Source organism: Cataglyphis hispanica, chromosome 11 (assembly GCF_021464435.1).
Source record: "Cataglyphis hispanica isolate Lineage 1 chromosome 11, ULB_Chis1_1.0, whole genome shotgun sequence".
NCBI classification, from domain to species: Eukaryota; Metazoa; Arthropoda; class Insecta; order Hymenoptera; family Formicidae; genus Cataglyphis; species Cataglyphis hispanica.
Genome location: NC_065964.1, coordinates 5555704 through 5575562, shown reverse-complemented (window position 1 = coordinate 5575562; position 19859 = coordinate 5555704). Strand labels below are relative to the sequence as shown.

Genomic DNA, 19859 nt, shown 5'->3' with positions numbered 1-19859 from the left:
TGGAGAGCGAGCGAGATAGACGCTGAATCGCACACACGGACGCAGGCACGACGGGCGCGCGCGAGAGTTCCCGATCTCCCCATTCTTTTCACTCGGCCGTCCGAGCCGAGTGCGCGACTTCCAGCGGCGAACACGAAGAAACGTCGGCGCACTTGTCTGTTTACGGTGGAAGGATTGACCGGCCACCACGGCGACCATGTACGCGAAGGGAAAAGGGTCGTCCGTGCCTTCGGACTCTCAGGCGAGAGAAAAGTACGTATCCGTTATGCGGGGCAGGAATGTAGAAAGATGGGAAATTTTGTGAAAACTCTACGCCGGCCATTGATCGCTCGGCAACTCCATTTTTCTCGAGCATCCTCCTGTCTCCCCTCCCTCCCCCTTTTCCATGTTTCTCTCCTTCTCCGACTCCCGCTCGTCCGTGCGGTTTCTCTCACCCTCTCTAGTCCCCTTCGTTCCCTCTTGCTATCTCTCTCTCTCTCTCTCTCCCTTTCTTTTTCTCTCCCGTCACCAGTTCTTTTTGCTCGAAGAAGCGCGCGTACATCGTCGCGCGACCGAGGAACCCGGTTCGTCGGGTTATAATCCAGTTTATCGATGCGATGAGCTGTCGATTTGTTCGTCTGTTTCCCCTCGTTCACTCTTTGTTCGTTTCTTGTTCAAACGCCACGATGTTTCCCGCCCTTTCCCCGCCCTCGAGAGATCGATTCGAGTCTTGACGTACGAAAGGCATAATCGTTCGCGCGACAGGCCGCCACGCTAGATAAAAATCCGAAAAGAGATTTGCGAAACGACACTGTGAAGCGAACCTCGATTTTCAAGTTTTAATTCTCTCAATCAGTGCACAGAATCCTAATGGCGCGAAACGAGCTCAGCGCGAGCACACTTTCAAAGTTTAATCGTTGGAATTTTAGCAGAGAATTAGTTGTTTTTGCAACCCTATTTTTGACAATTTAATTTTTTTTTTTTTTATTTTTATTTTACGCAAAGCTTCTTCACTTCACTTGTACTTCTCGCATTAATTTTCTTTGCTTTTTCTTCTGTCAAAGATCGAATGTACTTTATGTTGAGAAAGCGAAACTAAAACGAGCAAGCTTGTCGAGAATAAGGTCGGGAAGTTGTTAAAAATAGAATCGGTCCGTCAAAACTGTCGATGCGATTAACTTCTGTAACAATGATTGAATCTAAATCTAAATAACGATTTAAACGGCTTTCTTTACAAGATAATTTTAATTGCAATGAAAATTTAAACAATCATAATTTGATTAATCAATTGACAAAATTCATCTGTGTTTAAGATTGCAGTTACTATGTTAACGATATATAAAAATAAAAAATAATGAGAAGATTTAGGATGCGGACGGAAGAAATTTTGAAAGAATGTGAATAAGAGAGTGGAGGATTTGGTCGACCGTTTGGAAAATTGTTTAGCTAGGATTCTTTTCCAGCGTAACCCGCTTTCTCGTAAAAGGCGATTGATCTGCTCGCGCTGTCAGTCACTTTGAACGAGTACGCGCTCCGGATTAGCGAATCGGCGTAATTCCCGCGCCATGTTCGCATCGTTCGCGATGCCGGTCTCGCCGCGAATGCATTTCGCTTGGATGCGCGTTTATACCGCGTGTATTCACCTATCTACGTAGGGAAAGTCGGCGTTAAAACTTTACGTTTAACGGACGGCCCCATAAGGAAATGTGATTGTCGGCGTGGAGGCGGCTTCGCCGAGAAAAGTACGGGCTTTCTAAAACGATAATAAAAGAAAAAAGACTGCTAGTTGCGAAGGATCTGCCATTTTCATAATTTTAAGTCTATGTTTTTTCTACTGCGTTTCACATGTTATTTCGAAGTTCTGTATTATTTGAAATTTCTTTATTATCCGAATATTATTTGAAATTGGTAATTTTCAATTTGAAAATTTGTAATTATAATATGTTGTTTCAGATTGGCACTCTATGTGTATGAATACTTGCTACATGTAGGTGCACAAAAAGCAGCACAAACATTCCTGTCAGAGGTAATAATCAATCCACAGGTAATAATGTCATAAGGGTAAACTTTTTCTAATTATTTTTATAACTCTGTATTATATTCTGAAATATTGTGTTTATACTATAATATTGTTTGTTCTGTTATTGTAGATTCGATGGGAGAAAAATATTACACTTGGAGAACCACCTGGGTTTTTACATTCTTGGTGGTGGTAAGTACAAGTGCTTACTATGCTTGATGACAGTCACATTGAATGCATCTCATTAAACATTTCATTTAAGTTATTTTTTTATTTTACTTTTTTTGTTATATATTACTAAATTTAAAAAATATAACAAATTGCTTAACATTAGAATAGCTTAATATAAAATAATTATTATGAAATTATTTCAGTGTCTTTTGGGATCTGTACTGTGCGGCGCCTGAAAGAAGAGATTCCTGTGAACATAGCAGTGAAGCCAAAGCATTTCATGACTATGTAATTATATCAACAGTAGTAAAATGTTTTTTTTTTTATAATCTATAGAAAATTATTATTAACTATTTAAATATTAAAGCAAGAGTTTTCATATTTAAATATAAGATATGTATTTATAATATACTATTTATAATTTGTATTTTCTTGTTACAGGGATTTGTGAACAGTGCTTACAACGTCAATGGTATTGCGCATGTAAGTTGAAAAATTTATATAAAATCAATATTTGTTAAACATATATACTTTTTAAACTTTCTATTTTAATATATATTTATATTAATATATAATCATATTAATAATTATAGTATTCAAAGAAAACAACACCTTGCAAATATACTTTTTATAAATTTTGAATTATTAACTTAAACTTTTATAAACTTGATATTTTTTTTTCAAGCTAAACAAAATTTATATTAGATACATTGTACATTAACATTACATAATGTTTACAGAATGCTGGGCCAGCACCATCTCCAATTAGTCAGATGCCACCAAATGATGGAATGCCTGGTGGTCCTATGCCTCCCGCTTTCTTCCCAGTGAGTATTCATTTATTTAACAACATTAAACTCTCTTTTTATATCATTCGTTTTCCTCAATCTTTACTTCCAGAGTATGAAATGAAAAAAAAGAACCAATCATTATTTGGCTTAAGCCATCACATAATTAAGCCATTACATTTAAAATGCATTTATTATCTTGTGTTAAAATGCATTCTAATTTTTGGCGAACTGAAAAATTCATTCAATTTAAATACATTTATTATAATAATCGATATTATAATCATCTTTAATATCTTTTCTAGAATACTCTCTCGAATAGGTTTTGCACGAGAATTTTTGAAGAGAAAAAGAAAAAAATATTAAAATACATTATTAACAAGTGTTTTGAGTGAAAAACAAACTAATCTCATAGATATATTATTATATATTTAATTATATAAGTCTTATAGATATATCTCAGTATAATGTATGTATATATATATATATATATATATATATATATATATACATACATACATACATACATATATAGTCACATATTACTGTTATCATTGTTATGCATACATATAGTCCTGGTTTAAAATTTACACTTGATTCAAAGCATAATACAATTAAACTTATTAAAAATAAAGAAAGTGTAATAGGTTAAAAGAAAACAGTTTTAATTTGCATAGTAGATCAAGAGAAAGGAGGAATAAAAAATCTATTAAAGTTTTACTTGGATATTGCTTAAAATTGCAATTGATGTGGAAACTTTTTAAATATGTTATCTCTAGAATCTAGATAGACGATAAAGACGATTTTCTTATACAATCTTCGTGTTTCTTCGTTTTCAGTTTAAAACAAACAAACGAGTTATACATTTTTACAAAATGTATATTTATTTAACTAACCATATTGATGTATCCCCATTATCGATAAATGTACACACACTAGCCATCATAGTCATCAACTCGTTTTGAAACAAGTGTACATTCAAAAGACGTTCTTATGTCATGCTTGTCTATACTGTATATATGTCACTTACTTTCTCTCTGCTCTCTATCTAATACTTGTATGTGCGTTCTTGTACCATTTTCACTGTTTCATCTTCTTGGCGCATAAGGCAAATCTAGAAATTTTATATGACGCGAACAGGATTATATAGATGTTAGAATACATTTAGCAAAATATTGTGATATTGTAAGCATATTATGACGAGTATACTGCTTTGTGCTGGTCGTGTGTCACAGTAAAATGTGAAGATAATAGACAGATTGTTGTTTTTGATTCGTTACATATATAATGCAAAATATAAATTTCAATATTTTTATATGACCGGACAAAGTTATACTCTTTAGAATGTATGGGTCAACTAACATGGAAGCCTGCTTAGATTGTAGTCTAGTTTCTTTTACAAAGTGGTCCGCAATTTTTTCACTCTCTTTCAGGCGCGTTAATTTCATAGAAAAATAAATTATTACAAGACTATATATAATTATATATATTGATCTATAAAAAGAATTGAAAAAATTCTTGCAATCTTAATCCATATGTGAGAATTTGCAATCTTAATCCATATGTGAGATATATAACTATGTATATAATTTTATAATATAATAATAATAATAATAATATTTATATACATATATAAAATATTTGCAATTGCACACAAGCAGAAAATAGAATTTTTTCATCATTTTCTTATCAGTACTTTATTAATATTACACACACACACACACACACATACACATTTTTTAATAATGTAGATACGATTTTATATAATTTTAATATTTATATTAATATCATTGATTAGAGCATAAATCACACAATATATAAATATAAAAAAATAGAAATATTATAAAAATATGCAATATAGAGTTATAAAACTTATGTAAAAAAGAGGAAAAATGTAAAAAAGTCATGCATCTATTGCTTGTCAATATAGCCATTCTCATACTAATTAGACAAAAATAAAATATTACATATTGTACATATAAATGATGAAATATTTCTCTCTTTAGATCTCTCTGACTTAATAGATATTTTGTAACGCTTAGGAATTATTATATCTCCCCTACAAAGTTTGTTTTTATGTTCTACAACGCTGTACATTTTACAATTGGCATCCTTTCGTATTCTTGTATGTTTCATTTCACAGTTTAGTGTTAGAAGCGATCTCTCACATATGAGTTGTAATTATGAAAAAAACAAGAAACAGAGAAACATCATAGATAATTTTCCTAATTACAACTTTTTTTCGGGTAACTCTTAAGATGCTGAGACCGATCATAGTATTAACACAATCATCCCCAAAAGCCTTCTAGTCTAGCTGTTGCCTGGATCGCAGTGTTGCTACATGTCTGTCGTTTGCGTTGCTTGTTGCAGAACAACTCGACAATGCGACCATCTCCGCCCACACACCCCTCATCACAGCCATCCCCCCAGCACCCCCAGCCACCCCCGCCCCCACACTCGCAGATGATGCCCAATCAGGTAAGCCTCATTCAACACATACACTCTCACTCATGAAGAATCTTGTTCCGCTGTGTCATCGCACCATATCATGGCATAACCGAAACTCATAACTGTCATCATAATCGCTATAACTGTTTCCTTCTTGATGTCAGATTATACTACAGAATATATCGCACAAGGTTTTTTTATGATAATATGGAACATTATATTTATGGTATATAATAAATGTGAGTCACATTCAGAAAGTGCTTAGAAAATACATGTAATAATATAACCAACTTATGTGCTGCGATGAACTTGACTGAACTTGCATATTTTATGGCCTATCATCTCACGGATTGCTTATTGTGGCTGCCTGGTATTTATACTATATCTAGCCAGTTCTGTGTATAGAAAGTAATCATGACTTACACTTTATATGAATATTTTTAATTTACGCCCTCAAATTATGACTACATATGATCGTTAAATGATCAACATAATAAGAATCCGTTTTCTGTTACAGTTTATGGGCCCCAGATACCCAGCAGGTCCACGTCCCGGAGTACGTATGCCACAAATGGGCAATGACTTCAATGGGGTAAGTGTATGAAAACTTATTATTCATGTATGTCATGATTGATGTTGAAGATATTTTTGTTATTATTTAAAAACTCGTTAAAGTATATAAACAAATAAAAGAATATGTTATGTTTTCCGGCTTTCATAGTTTATTTTTAAATATATATAATGTTTTAAATATATATAAGAAGTATAGAAATGTATTATCATGCAAAATATTGTAAATTTACGTTATTTTTTATTTATTTTTTTTATAGCCGCCAGGACAACCAATGATGTCAAACAGTATGGATCCTACTAGGCAAGGTAAGAGATCATTTATATGCCGGTGTTATATTACTTTTTTTCTGGCATTGACGAGAATTGCGAGAGGAGAATGGCATAGACGCATGCATACCAAAAACCACACAGCAATAAACGAATAAGTAATATTTTAAATTGGATTGGATTGCTGTGATGTGGAGTGGATTGGTTTTTGAATTGTCTAGTTACAAGCAGTGGTGTAGTTTGCGTTCGATTGTTACTGCTATACAGTTTTGTGTAATTAGTATGCAAATATGTATTTCTCTCAATGGTTCTCTTTATTAAATACTTTATTTAATATGCTTTCATATTTTTCTTTTTTATTTTTCTGACAAGTAATTGTTGTTGTTACATATGATATTGTGTCTTCCAAATTAGTCATTTCATGACCAGATGCGAGAAAATACAATTTATGATTAAAAAATACTTTCTTAAAATATTATGAATTTTTAATTGCTAAATGATTTGTAAACTCAATGTACATTTAGTTAATCACAGTCGCGACAGCATAATTTATTCCAAATTTTTTCCAAGAATTGTTTTTAAATAATTTTTGAATATGTTGTAAGTATATTTAGAGATTGTTTATCGAAATATAACTTTACTTACTATACCACTGCAAAATAACTAGGCTTTACCACCATGAACCCGACCTTACCTACCTGCCGTACTAATGTGTGCTCTTGTGTTCCTCAGGCGAAGCTGGAGAATTTGTAGGGTGGCAAGGTAGGAAGCAACCCAGCAACCAAAACACACTCACATGACTTAGTCAAGCCTAACTTTTATTTTTTTCTCCTCCTTGCCTTTAATTTTTTTTAAATTTTCATTTTAATAAAGATAATTGCATCGGCTTTGCTCTCTTGCAAAATTATTCGCTCATTCAAATTAGCATTCAGCATGATAATCGTAATTAAAATATTAACCAAATATTTTATTCATGTGTATAACGAGTAATGTGTATAATTTAGAAAGAATTAATTTTGATATAATGCAATAATTGTGTGATAATTTTGTGCGCGTCTTTGATTTAAAAAGAAATCATAATATATGTATATGTAGACATTTTTTTTATATTAAAATATTATATATGTATAATATTTTTAAATTAAGATATATATTTGAATGTGTTTAATATCAGCTAAAAAATCTTTTTTGAGATCATGCTACATGCAGATGAAAAAGATAAACTGATCATGTTTGTGTTTAACAATATATTTAAAGCATTATTAATGCCATATTGTGTACATGTGCTTCCTATGAAACAATATTAAATTATGATCCAAATATTATTCAATAACTATATATTGCTGTAAAAACGAAGAATCGCTTTTATATCTGAAATAACTTTTCAGAATTTAACGATATAGCTAAATTTCATGTTTTTTTTTCATTATTAAATATGTGATTTAAATAATTGTTTGTAATATTTTGCTTCCTCAAAATACATGTTGCAATGCTGTTTCTATTTTCAGCATGGGCTTTTCATTATTAATTTGTGTGGTGACCAGCAGATCATTCAACAGCTTTTTACCTTAAGCTCGACTTTGCTGAAGCATGACTCTTAATTTCGGCATTTTGAATCCACACTTAATATTATCTTGTACACGATAGAGCCATATACACAATCTTATACACAATTTATATCGTAGAATTTACAAGTTCACGAAAGATTTAGTCCACAAAATTGTAATTAGCAGTTAGTATTAACATAGAGCTACAACAAACGTTAACAGTCTCGTATTTAGCGATCAAATATATCAAATTTTACTTATTATCTTAGGTCCGCCGGGAATGAGTCCCATGAATCCGAGAATGAATCCTCCACGCGGACCGGGTATGGGTCCGATGGGTCCCAGTTATGGACCAAACATGAGAGGCCCGCCACCCAACAGTACCTTGGGTCCGGGTGGGCCAGGAGGTCCTGGAATGCCACCAATGAGTATGGCTGCTCCGGGTGGTAGACAGCAATGGCAGCCAAACACATCTACGGTACGCTATAAACATAAATTTTTATCTTTTATTTTTTGTATTACCTAGTTTTAATTGCGACTTTAAAGAATGCAAAATTTTTAATACGTATCTTTTATACGATGATGCGTAGCCGATGAATTATTCATCGTCATCACCGGGTAACTATGGAGGACCACCTGGATCAACAGGTCCACCAGGACCTGGAACACCTATTATGCCTAGCCCCCAGGATAGTAGCAATAGCGGAGGAGAAAACATGTACACCATGATGAAGCCTGTACCTGGAGGAAATATGCCGGGTGTAAGTGTAATTAAATACGAATAATATAATGCTGTTATACATTAAATTCTCATTATAATTGCTATTATATTCAACAAGTTCAAATTCTAAAATTTTTTTTGCAACTTATAAAATAGCAAAAATAGTGTTTAAAATATTTATATAGAAATGTGAACGCGATATATTTTAGGATTTCCCAATGAGCGGTGGACCAGAAGGCGGTCCAATGGGACCCATGGGTCCTAATACAATGGGTCCAGTCTTAAACGGTGATGGTCTCGATGGAATGAAAAACAGTCCAGCGAATGGCGGTCCCGGTACACCGCGGGAAGATAGCGGCAGCGGAATGGGTGATTATAATCTGGGAGGATTCGGAGCTCCTGGAGAGAATGTGAGTATCCACAGGTTTTTTAACAACTATTCCTAATGGTGACTCGATGTGTTGTTGTGGATTTGTATGCCGATGTTTCTGTCCGATAAATCATTACTCTGGTTGGGAGAGATTAAATCTGAGAAAAGAAATAACTCTAAATTATTACTTTTTTACATTATTGTTTTATATATGCTACATGGCGTACAGATTCATGTTACAACTTGTCGCCCTTCTAATCATCTCAATTAACAGCCATAAGCGCTTCTATCAATACGGCGGATATTTCACGTATTTTGCTAAAATAATATGGGTTCAGTCACACGTTCAAAGGGATTTATCTTCAGCCTCGCTCCAACAGGCTTGTTTGTTAATGCTTTTACAAAGTATCATTTGTCCCTATAAATTTTTCGAAAGGTGTTCTGTTTAATCACGCGTTATATGGTATTTGGCAAGTTTAATCAGCCAGTCACATTGGTCGCATCTAATATGTCATAACCGTATTCGCTGAAACTGCGTCTAACTACTATCGCACTAACAGTATATCTAACGATGCAGTTATAAAGTGGGCAGAAAGATTACAAGGCTTAAATAACGTTAATATTATATAAGGATATAATAAGGATAATGTATTTTATTTCATATGTAAGATAATTATTTATATAAGATAACAAGATCGCGGAAAGATACAACTATTAAATTAAATTTTATAAATGTATAACATAAAATCTCGTTTTATTAATATGATAATCGATAATGATTAATCGATTTACATTAAATACAATAGTTTCAATTTTATTGTTTGCATTAGTTTTCTTTAAAAGAGAACATATATATATATATATCTTTTGTTTTAAATGTCTTGAATTTTTTCTGCGTACTTTATAAAATGAGATATCAAATTACTTTCGTGCGACAAAGTAATCGAACCTTTGATTGAATCGCGTAAACAATTTTATATGCTGATCTTATATGCTGTTGTATAAGATTATCGATAGGATATGACAAGGAACAGTCACGACGCTTTCATCTTTGATTTTGTCGAAACTTTGTCGATTTGCATGATAATTGAAAATGAATAAGATTCTTTTGCCAAAGCAAAAGTTCGTACTTGAGAGATTGAAGTCATTAGAACTCAAAAAATATATCTATGTCTGAAACGATATTTATACATTTACTCAATCATTTTTAAAAATTATTATTTATAATAATAGCTCTCATATTTTTCAAATATTTTAAGCGTAATTTTTAATATTTTTTTAATTCACACATTTTAATTTAAAAATTTCTTCTAAAATATTGATTATATATGCCTATTTTGTCTCTAAAGCGGAAATATTTATTAACAATAAAAAAATTTATGTCTTTTTGATCTTCAATATTATTCTGCAAAATTCGCAAAAATTATCGTAATCTGCATGTGGTGGCGTCGCGGATGTTCCTTGCGAGCTGAAGAGAGTTATCAGTAATCACGTACGTGCACCTTCTCTGTATTCTCGACAGTTTTTTTAAAAAATCAAGTCGCCTTGGAGCCAGCCCCGAGTTCGTAGATGCCGTAGACTCTACACGTGGTGCCGGTATATATATACGTAACATGCGGAAAAAAGCATCGTACTCGCTGCGTATTCACGTGTTTCATGGTGCGTTTCGGCTAGTTTCGTTATAATCCGGCACATGTAGTTTTGTCAATGGGCTCTTACGTTCGAATAACGAGCTGTAGAGCGAAAGAACAGAAAGATATTCGTGTCAGACGCGGCGTAACATGCGGTCGTTATTGATTGCTCCTGCTCGATTAGGGTTAGCACTTAAGCGCTCATTCGTGCACTATTACTGCTACTACTACTACTACTACTACTACTACTACTACTATTACTAAACGGCGCAGATACTTTAACAACGATTATTCGTACACGTGCGATTCACCGCGTAGGAATACAGTATATATATGCTTTCTCTAAATACTCAGAAGGTTGCAAGACTAGATATATTCGTCTTTATATTTCTTTTTTTTTATTACGATATTATAATTATATATATATATATATATATATAATTTGCTACGGAAGTTAGCAAATATTTTACTTAAGATTTTTTAGCAGATTATTTTCTATTATTTATATTTATTTGACAATTAGGTCATAAGCAAAGGTGCCTGAAAAATTACGTAAAGATTGTTACAAAAGGATATTTACACACACACGCACACACACACACATACACGCATACATACATACATATACACATGGCGATTCGCCTACACAAATAGGATATACGTACATAACTGTCCGCTACTGTGATTACTAATCGCATAATTATTAATCGATTTTTACGTTCTTATTTTTTTTTTATCTCGTCTAAACTCACTATTCTGATTTATTATAGTGCTGTCAATATAAATTTGACTACTCGGATATCTACTCGTTATTACCCAAATTCGCGAATATTATCCGAGTGCCAAAAGTCGCCGAGATATACTCAGATATTTGAAGTTGCCGAATATTTTCATTAATCTAATATTTTTTAATTATTTAGGGAAGAATAGTTTTAGATTTTAGATTATTTATCTATATTTCTCATATCTGAAATGTAGACACACATTTAGATACGTGTAATATCACATATATTTATATGTTGAAAGTTAGGTGAAAACTTCGGTTCAATTTATATAGGAAATACTCCATGCAAATATTTTCTTCGGTTGTTTATTTCGTAATAAAAAAAAATAACCGCGTGATAATATCTGAAATCACCGGGTACACGTATATTGACAGCACTAATTTTTATCGGTGTTTGGCCTGTTCTTCATCGCATTATAGAGTTAGCGTTTTTTTTTTTGAAAGCGCAAAAGAATTTTACAAGGCAAGGATATATCTTGCGCGCCCACGTAAATCTCTTGTAGTTTTTAGCTTCTGCATGTCTTGCATAATGACGATCACGAGACTCTGTAATGAGGTGAATAGTCTAGGCAAGCTCGGACCGAGTCCCTCCACTTATTTGCTCACAATTTACTCCCGACATTAGGAGAAGGCGTCTTTCGTCCTTCTTGCCAGCGTCATTAGCATTGCAATAGCTTATGCGTATGTACATGTCGTCCACGAAATACGCGCGGATTACCATTTTTGCTCACGGAACAAAATCGACGTACGTAGAAATGATTAATCAGATAGAACGAGGGAAAGCTCGCGTAATATCTCCGACATTTTCGATTGAATTTTCTCCCTCTATCCAAATACTTTCGGGATAATACGGTGGATGCCTAAAGACAAGTCGCGCCGTGCTTCTAATAACTATTTTCGCAAATAGCATAAATACTATTTATACGATAACAGAAGTGCGATATAATTCAAATCGTTCCTAGACTTAATTCTGATCTCTGAAAATGTGTGTAGAATCGGTCAACGTTACGTTGGTTTCGCCGTCGTTCTTGTACAAAATGTGTAAAGTTCGTCGCATTGCTCAATTTTTATTGTCATACTCGTAGGACGAAAATAGAGGAATCTTTAAAGGCAGAATTTTTAATCTATTTTTAATCGTTGACGCTCGGTTGTTCGATTCGAACAACGATGGTGATTCGTGTAAGTTAATCGGTCGTAGTTTTCACATCTCTTACATATACTGCTAGCTAATTAATAAGATTGTACAATGATAGAGGCGGATTTCTCAGCGAACGGTAATTCAACAGATCGAAGTTACGCAGTATTGCGAGGCGAATGGTTTACCGCTACTATAGTTTAAACAAGGTACTTGAGAGAAAGTATAAGAGAATTTTTATATATATATATGTGTGTATATATATATATATATATATATATATATATATATATACATATAGATATACATATAAATATATATATAATATATATGCAAATGTTAATATTTTTGTATGAATATAAGATACGTGCGAGTACTGAACCTTTAAAGAGCGAATATAGATAGAGAAACGGAAGATAATGCGATGTGGGTGAGAGGCGAGAGATTCCCGGAATCCATCCGTCCGCATTGATTATAGGTCAGTACTGGACTATACTGTGCTGCTATTAGTTATGTTTAACTTATAGTGCCGAGAAAAAATATTGATGGAATTTTATGTAAAAAAAAAAATACACGGAGAGAATGTGGATGAGAGAGAGAGAGAGAGAGAGAGGGAGAGAGAGAAAGAGAGATGAGAAGGAGCGAATGTGCGTATACGCAAGTGTGCATGCTCTGGGATCAACGGCAAGACGCGCTTGCAAGTTCTTTTTTTTTTTTTTTATTGTCTCGTAAAAGAGCTCTCGTTGTTACAAAAGCTATTTCGCTGAACGTTCTCGGGCGTTCTTAACGCTTTCGTTTTTTTTTTTGGATCTGGGCTCGTGAATTAACAGATTGATCGCTAAAATAAAAAAAGGGTGTGTTTTTTTTTTTTTTTTTGCTTTACATTATTTGCGCCACATTATTTGTTACGAGATGCGTAAGTACACAGTTTGATATTTTGACCAACCAAGTGGGAAAAATCGCGCAAGTTTTTTTCTTTGTTCCATCGATCACCTGGTAGATCGCCAAAAGTTATGTGATCGTGATTATAGTTGAACGTGGTGACGGGTTTAGCTTGTGATTAAAGCTTACAATGACACATGAAGCTTGCAATCTGCGAAATTGTTTGCGAGAGATATTGCAGGATAGCCTCGCGGAGGCTGCTTGCCGATATCCCGGAGTTTCACGTCTTGCCGTTAAGCCCATACGTCGCAAACGGAGAAAAGAAAGTACTGCACGCGCTTGTACGGAGAAATCGGAACAATCTTTTCTTTTTTGATCACGAGGTCATACATACACGAGACAATGAGTGAAGGAAAAGCTCGGTGAAGCGGCGCATTGAGGGTACGAAGCTCGGAGTACGACCGGTCTCGGGACAAGTCGCGAAAATCAATGTGCGAGTTTACGATAGATTGCTTTCCTCGAACATGCGGGAGAAACAACAAGATTGATTCTCGCGACGTGAGGATTTTCGATTTTGAAAATAACGTAGAGATTCGCGAAAGGGGGATAAGACAGTTTGGTACCCTTAATGCCAATTTATTTGATATTATTCCTCGTTGTAAGCCGAACTTTTATCGCTGAATGATAACATAATTAGTATATGCCTAAGCCAGGGAAGATCGAGACAATAAATGTAATCCTGTTACACTGAGACTATTGCGTTTTTCTTTTTTATTTATTACGATTCAATCCGAGGGGTGCTGGCTATTATCAGTATTTATATATAACTATCTGTCTCCGTGTATTTGCACTTGTGCTAATCACACACACATACATCACTTGTGTTTCATTTGTTTGCTTTGATCGTTCCATTAGCCGATTAGTACGCGGTCAGTGTTATTCTTTTTAACGTAAATCACTAATTATTCTACTATATACATAACTTATTCGCTGGATTTTCCGACACTGTTTTGACGCTAAATCGAAACGTTGCACTATTCACTATTGCTGCGGCTGTGGAACACACATTGTCATTAATCGATGTTGCACTTTCGTTGAGAGAGAACGTTACTTTGTTTCGTAATATGTCTACATAAGCGAAAAATCGGACTAGAACGATAGCTGTATATAGTACTAGCCTGTACTGACCTGTAGCACATGGATGCGTCAGCGCAAAGCGAATCGATGGATTGCGAGATATTGGAAAAATAGAAACGGGACAAAAAAACTCCGAAGAAGGCGGAAAAGTCTTTCTCCGCTCGAGAGGAGAAAAACATAAGTGTGTGAAGGACGACACGTCGAGTTTCTCTATAAAATATCTTTTTTTTTTTTCACTATACTACCTATCGTTTATAGTCGATGAGGTGTGCGTACGTGGGGGGCAGGCAGCGCTAATAAATTTTTCATTGTGCCATTATTATTATTATTATTATTCTTTTATCATCATCATCATCATCATTGTCATTATTATGTTGCTATGTATTTTTTTCGGCTCGACACGGGCTTCACTATCTTACGTAACGTCCATGTGTTGTGGGTCAGAGCACCCTTAAGCAAACAGTACCTTAAGCCCCACTTTTCTTTCGATTCCCGACAACGAGACCGACACCTCCCAGTGTCATCTCCTACGGAGTTTTTCGTTTTCACGAGCCCGGCCCCTTCACGACGCACCGCCATCACGCTGCGTTTTTTAAAACGCGTAATCACCGGCCAGCGTTTTCGCACGATGGGTGAAGACTGAACTTTTTCGCGGGACTCCTTGGTTTCGTCCGTCGCAGGTCATTCGATAATATCGGGTATACTCTTTGCAATGGCATGAAAAAAAAAAAACAAAAAAAAAAAATTCAATTGTAATTTCCTTCTGAATTCCGTACGGATATCGAAATTTCGTCGGGCGATTACCGGAAGTCCCGCGAATCTTGCTGGTGAAAGATGCTGCGCGGAACTTTGGGCAAGGTTGATGGGCTTGCCTGATCGTTTTACCGTGTAACCGGCCTGGTGTTGGTTGATTCGCAGGATCAGACCGAGTCGGCGGCCATCCTGAAGATCAAGGAGAGCATGCAGGAGGAGGCGAAGAGGTTTGAGAAGGACTCAGACCATCCCGATTATTTCATACAATAACTCTTCACGAGTCGTTGGACCCCGAGACCAAATTAACAGTCTAAGAGATAAACACAATCGATTTCCTTTCTTCCTTTAGTCCGATAACTTAACTATTTCTCCCTCCGCCGTGAAACTACCCTCTCTTCCCGTGCGTTTTGTCTTTCCTTCTCTCATCCCTCTCTCGGATCTCCCCTGCATCTCATCACGCAAAATCTTCTTCTCCTCTCTTCTTTCCGAGCCGTAAATTTATTTCCGAAGGGAGAAAGGGCGCAAAAGATTTCCCTCCTGCGCGTATCTGCGACCCGTCCTTTTTGTCGCGCGCTGCGAGGAGGATCACGACATCAAGACGAGAGAGATCTTTGAGATGGAGACGAGAGAGAAAGAGCGCAATTCTCATATCGAGTGAGCGTTATCGCATGGCGATATTGTACAGTACATCGGACATTGCTAAGTGCTGTTATCCTTAAGATGGGTGCACTGCGAGCGAATCAACAGCGAACACGAGTTAAATCATTAAAAATTTTCCTGTGATGTTTCATTGTACCAAGCAAATTGATCGTGAGCCAAATCGAAAAAAATATTCGATTATTTTATTTATAATGATTATTCCATTTATACCACGGCGGTAAAAATATTTCCCGAAAATTTTAACAGCGAAAATTCGCTTTTTCGCTGTTCGTTCCTTTAATGTTTTACCATTTTTAAGCTGCGACCGCGAACATTGTTTTAGTATCTTAATATATGACTAGGAGAAAAAGAGGGGAAGAGAAAATGAGAGAGAGAGAGAGAGAGAAAGAGGGAGAATGTGTGATAGTATATTAATAGTAAACGTTAAATTTTTAAGATTTTTATGACAAGTAATGCAGTGAAATTTTTTAAACGATGTTCCCGATCGCAGTCATCAATCGTATAATAACCTTCATCGTAATATCAGTGCTATATGGTCAAATTTATATAATCGAGAATCGGTTCTATCAAGGTCGTCCAAACTTGATTGATTAATTAAGACCAAGGCTATAAATTCTGATTTGCTAGCATACGGATATTCGGATAACTGATTCACGTAAAATTATTATTCGTATCTCCAAATATTTGGATAAATCGGATTTTTGGAAATTTAGATATTTAAAAAATTGGATCTATTCGAATCTGCAAATGACACAAAAATAATATTTTGTCTTTTTTTAAATATTACTTTTATATTATTATATTTTATATTGTTTTATATATGTGTGTATATATATATATGTATATACACTATAGAAATTTAAATATAATGATAAATTTTATTCTACTGTATTATTTATTGTATTATTCTTATCATTATGAAAATTAGTTTTTTATTTATTTGTTTTTTATGATGTGAATAAATACGAGTTTAAAAATACGAGTTTACGAAATTGTAGATTTAAATTTTGGATTAGATTCTTAGATATACATTATCAGGATAGTGTAAATATCCGGATTTTAATAATCGAATAATAATTATTTATATTATATTTTATATAATTTGTATAATTAAATTATCTGGATATTTATAATTGAATTTTCTTTCTTGATAGTTTGATTAAATTATGATTTGCAATGTATCACGATGGAGGTTGTTCATACAAAGTGATTCAAATCGTCTACCATCGTCGTTGAGGCTCAGAAAGCCAAGGACGTCGACCACATGTGACATGGATTAAAAGGGAATTTAATCAAGCGAAAAGGAAAAAAAATAAATTTTTCACGGATAGCATATAACCGCCAGTAGCGGCGTGATAACATATTTATGACCGCGAAAATAAAAGCTGCATCGCGTTCGAATGAAAGATTTTTGGTATTCCGTCACGATCGAGGACCAAATTTATTTCTACCGTACAATAGGAATGCGATTATCTCACGAACCCCTGCGGGACAAGCTTAAAAAGAAAAGAAAGGGGTGCTTTATTCATCTGTAACCGGTTACAAAGCATTCTGCTTTGTAATAAATAGGACATACGCGCGATTTTTGTAAAATTGCTTTTCAAGATCAATCAATCGCAACTAACGACCTATTACAATATTATTAATTATGCATAGATAAAATTTAATTTTTTGAGCTCTTATAGGAAACAATTTTTCACTTTTTTCTTTTAATTTAAAAAAAAATCTTAACTTAATCGCACGCTGTGGATATAATCGTGATTTGTACAATATACAATTTAATTGTAATCTGTATAGTATGTTTAATTTTAAACTTCATGAATCGTTAAATATCATAGAATTATGTTATTGCATTGGACTTAGCAATTATTTCTTAATTAAATAAGTATAAAAAAAGATAATGTCTTTTTTTTATATCGTTTATTGCACCGCGATTTTAATCGACAAACTTAGTTTGTTGTGAATCATACAATTATCAAATATTGATAATTGTATAATTTATGAGAAACATTCATACATGACGGCTACATTGATGGAAACATTACTTTTGCTTAAATAATCATTATTCATCATTGACTGATACAGTACGTATCTTCAAAAAAATTTCACACACAACACTTTTGCGTAAAAAAAGTTACTGATTTATATTGAATTTTTTATAAAGGTGGAAAATATTGGTTCATTATATTAATTTCCTCGCAAAATAATAAAAAAAAAAAATTGTGCAACACGATTGCTATTATTTTCCAAGAGATACTTGGTCTTATCAGTATCATGCCAGATATCTTATCTGTATGCTGGTAGGTAAGTTATCGACTATAATTCAGCATCTTGTATACTGCTGTATAATTATGCGTTAATGCGTCGTGCCAGGAAGATGATTACACACTTGTTCTTTAACGCTTTGTAACCGGTCGTGAATAATCATTGGGATCGCGGTTGTGATAATAATTTTGATAGACAATGATTGGGTCGAGCGAGACTTATGTAGATGATCCCAGCTTGTATAGGAAATGTTACTATCAGATTTTATACACGATGCGTTTTTTCTCTTAAATACGATATATTCATTTTGCTTTAACATTTTCCTGTTGATATCTGAAATTATTATATTGAATAGGATCCATCATTGAATTTCACTGCTATGTATCATTAATTATAAATGTTTTTCAAGACTCATCGCAAGAGCATCGACCCTTTTATGAGATCAGGACACACATATATAATAATCCCTCGATTGGTCGCGGATCAAATAATTTAGCGTACGATCGTTGACTTTTGCCGGAGGAGACAAGAGATATGAAATCGACGGTAATTTTGATCGTTCTCTCTTTCTACCGTTGATTTTGGGACATTTTACACGTTATTTTGTATAAAAAAAAAAAAAAAAAACCGAATAGAATATGTGAGTAAAAAGTCTTTCTGGAGATTATTAAGCCTGTTCTTTTTAGATGTATTTCCTACGCTTTCCTTCTTCCTTTTTTCTCTTTCCAAAGCGTAAATGTGTAGTTGTTTCGTTTTAAGTACAGAAAGCGTGAAATAGGAATACAGATTTAATAAGAACAGACATAATAATCAATCGAGATATATCGCGACGGAGGAGGATGCTATAATAATTTTATTATTCATTAATTTTAATCTGACGGATATAAGATGAGAAAAACGGATTAATCGCAATCCTTTGACGGGGGATTGCGCCCCTTATGTTATATACGTCCTTGTATATTGCTAAGTTTTTAAATGTATGTATCCGGACTTGATTATTATCTCTCGCCCCATTTATGTGTTTTTATTTAAAAATATATATTTTGTCATTTATGTGTGAAAGTGAACGAGTGTAAAAAAAAAAAAAGAAACAAAGTCGCGGAAAGATGTGTGTGCTTAATTTTTTCACTACTTTAAATGAGAATGATTTAATATGATAAGTTATTATGATAAGTTATTATGATTAAAACAGATGTGATGTTGATATTTATTTTGACTAACACAGGTCAAGATAAGGAAATTGTTGGAAAGCAGAGTTCGAGATAATGATCAAGCCCCGTTTTTAGTTTACGTACACGCGATCGAGAGGGATCGATCCGATATCGATCGCGATCGAAGGGCATAAAGAAAAGAAAGCAGTAGATATATAAATCGAATCGCGCGTAATTTTTCATCGGATCAGCCGATGAATTCGCGGGCGAGAGTTGATTGTGGGTCAGTTGATTTGTTGGTCAAGCGACGAGCGCACCCACATATTCGGAGCAGCATCCCCCTTTTTCACCCTCAACCGACCCTCTTCTCTCTTGTAATTAATTTACATATACATACTCATTGTAATACCTTTCACACACGGGCTGCAAAACTCGCGCGGCTGACCTCACACATTCTACGGATTCACGCATGATTATCGACATAATTATAGATATCTATTACGAGTATAGCATTCAGTAGCATAAATAATAAAGTAATTAAATAAATGTCACACATATATCCTATCAAGTATAATAT

General features: G+C 34.1%; 1 protein-coding gene across 8 annotated transcripts; it reads left to right on the top strand.

The window, feature by feature from the left end:
- Nucleotides 1–104: 104 nt before the first annotated feature.
- On the top strand, nt 105–19856 carry LOC126852845 (single-stranded DNA-binding protein 3). Of its 8 annotated transcripts, none has more exons than XM_050598070.1 (14): nt 105–252; nt 1933–2005; nt 2130–2191; nt 2374–2458; nt 2612–2653; nt 2911–2997; nt 5329–5436; nt 5924–5998; nt 6237–6285; nt 6979–7008; nt 8063–8271; nt 8384–8554; nt 8724–8924; nt 15372–19856. In XM_050598070.1, the coding sequence occupies exons 1-14, from the start codon at nt 197–199 to the stop codon at nt 15474–15476; spliced, it is 1353 nt and encodes a 450-aa protein (XP_050454027.1). In that variant the 5' UTR covers nt 105–196; the 3' UTR covers nt 15477–19856. The 8 variants fall into 8 exon arrangements, with proteins under 8 accessions (XP_050454027.1, XP_050454026.1, XP_050454030.1 ...); XM_050598069.1 differs by having other exon boundaries at nt 1933–2023; XM_050598073.1 differs by lacking the exon at nt 15372–19856 and adding an exon at nt 10407–14070 and having other exon boundaries at nt 1933–2023.
- The last annotated feature ends 3 nt before the right edge of the window (nt 19857–19859 follow it).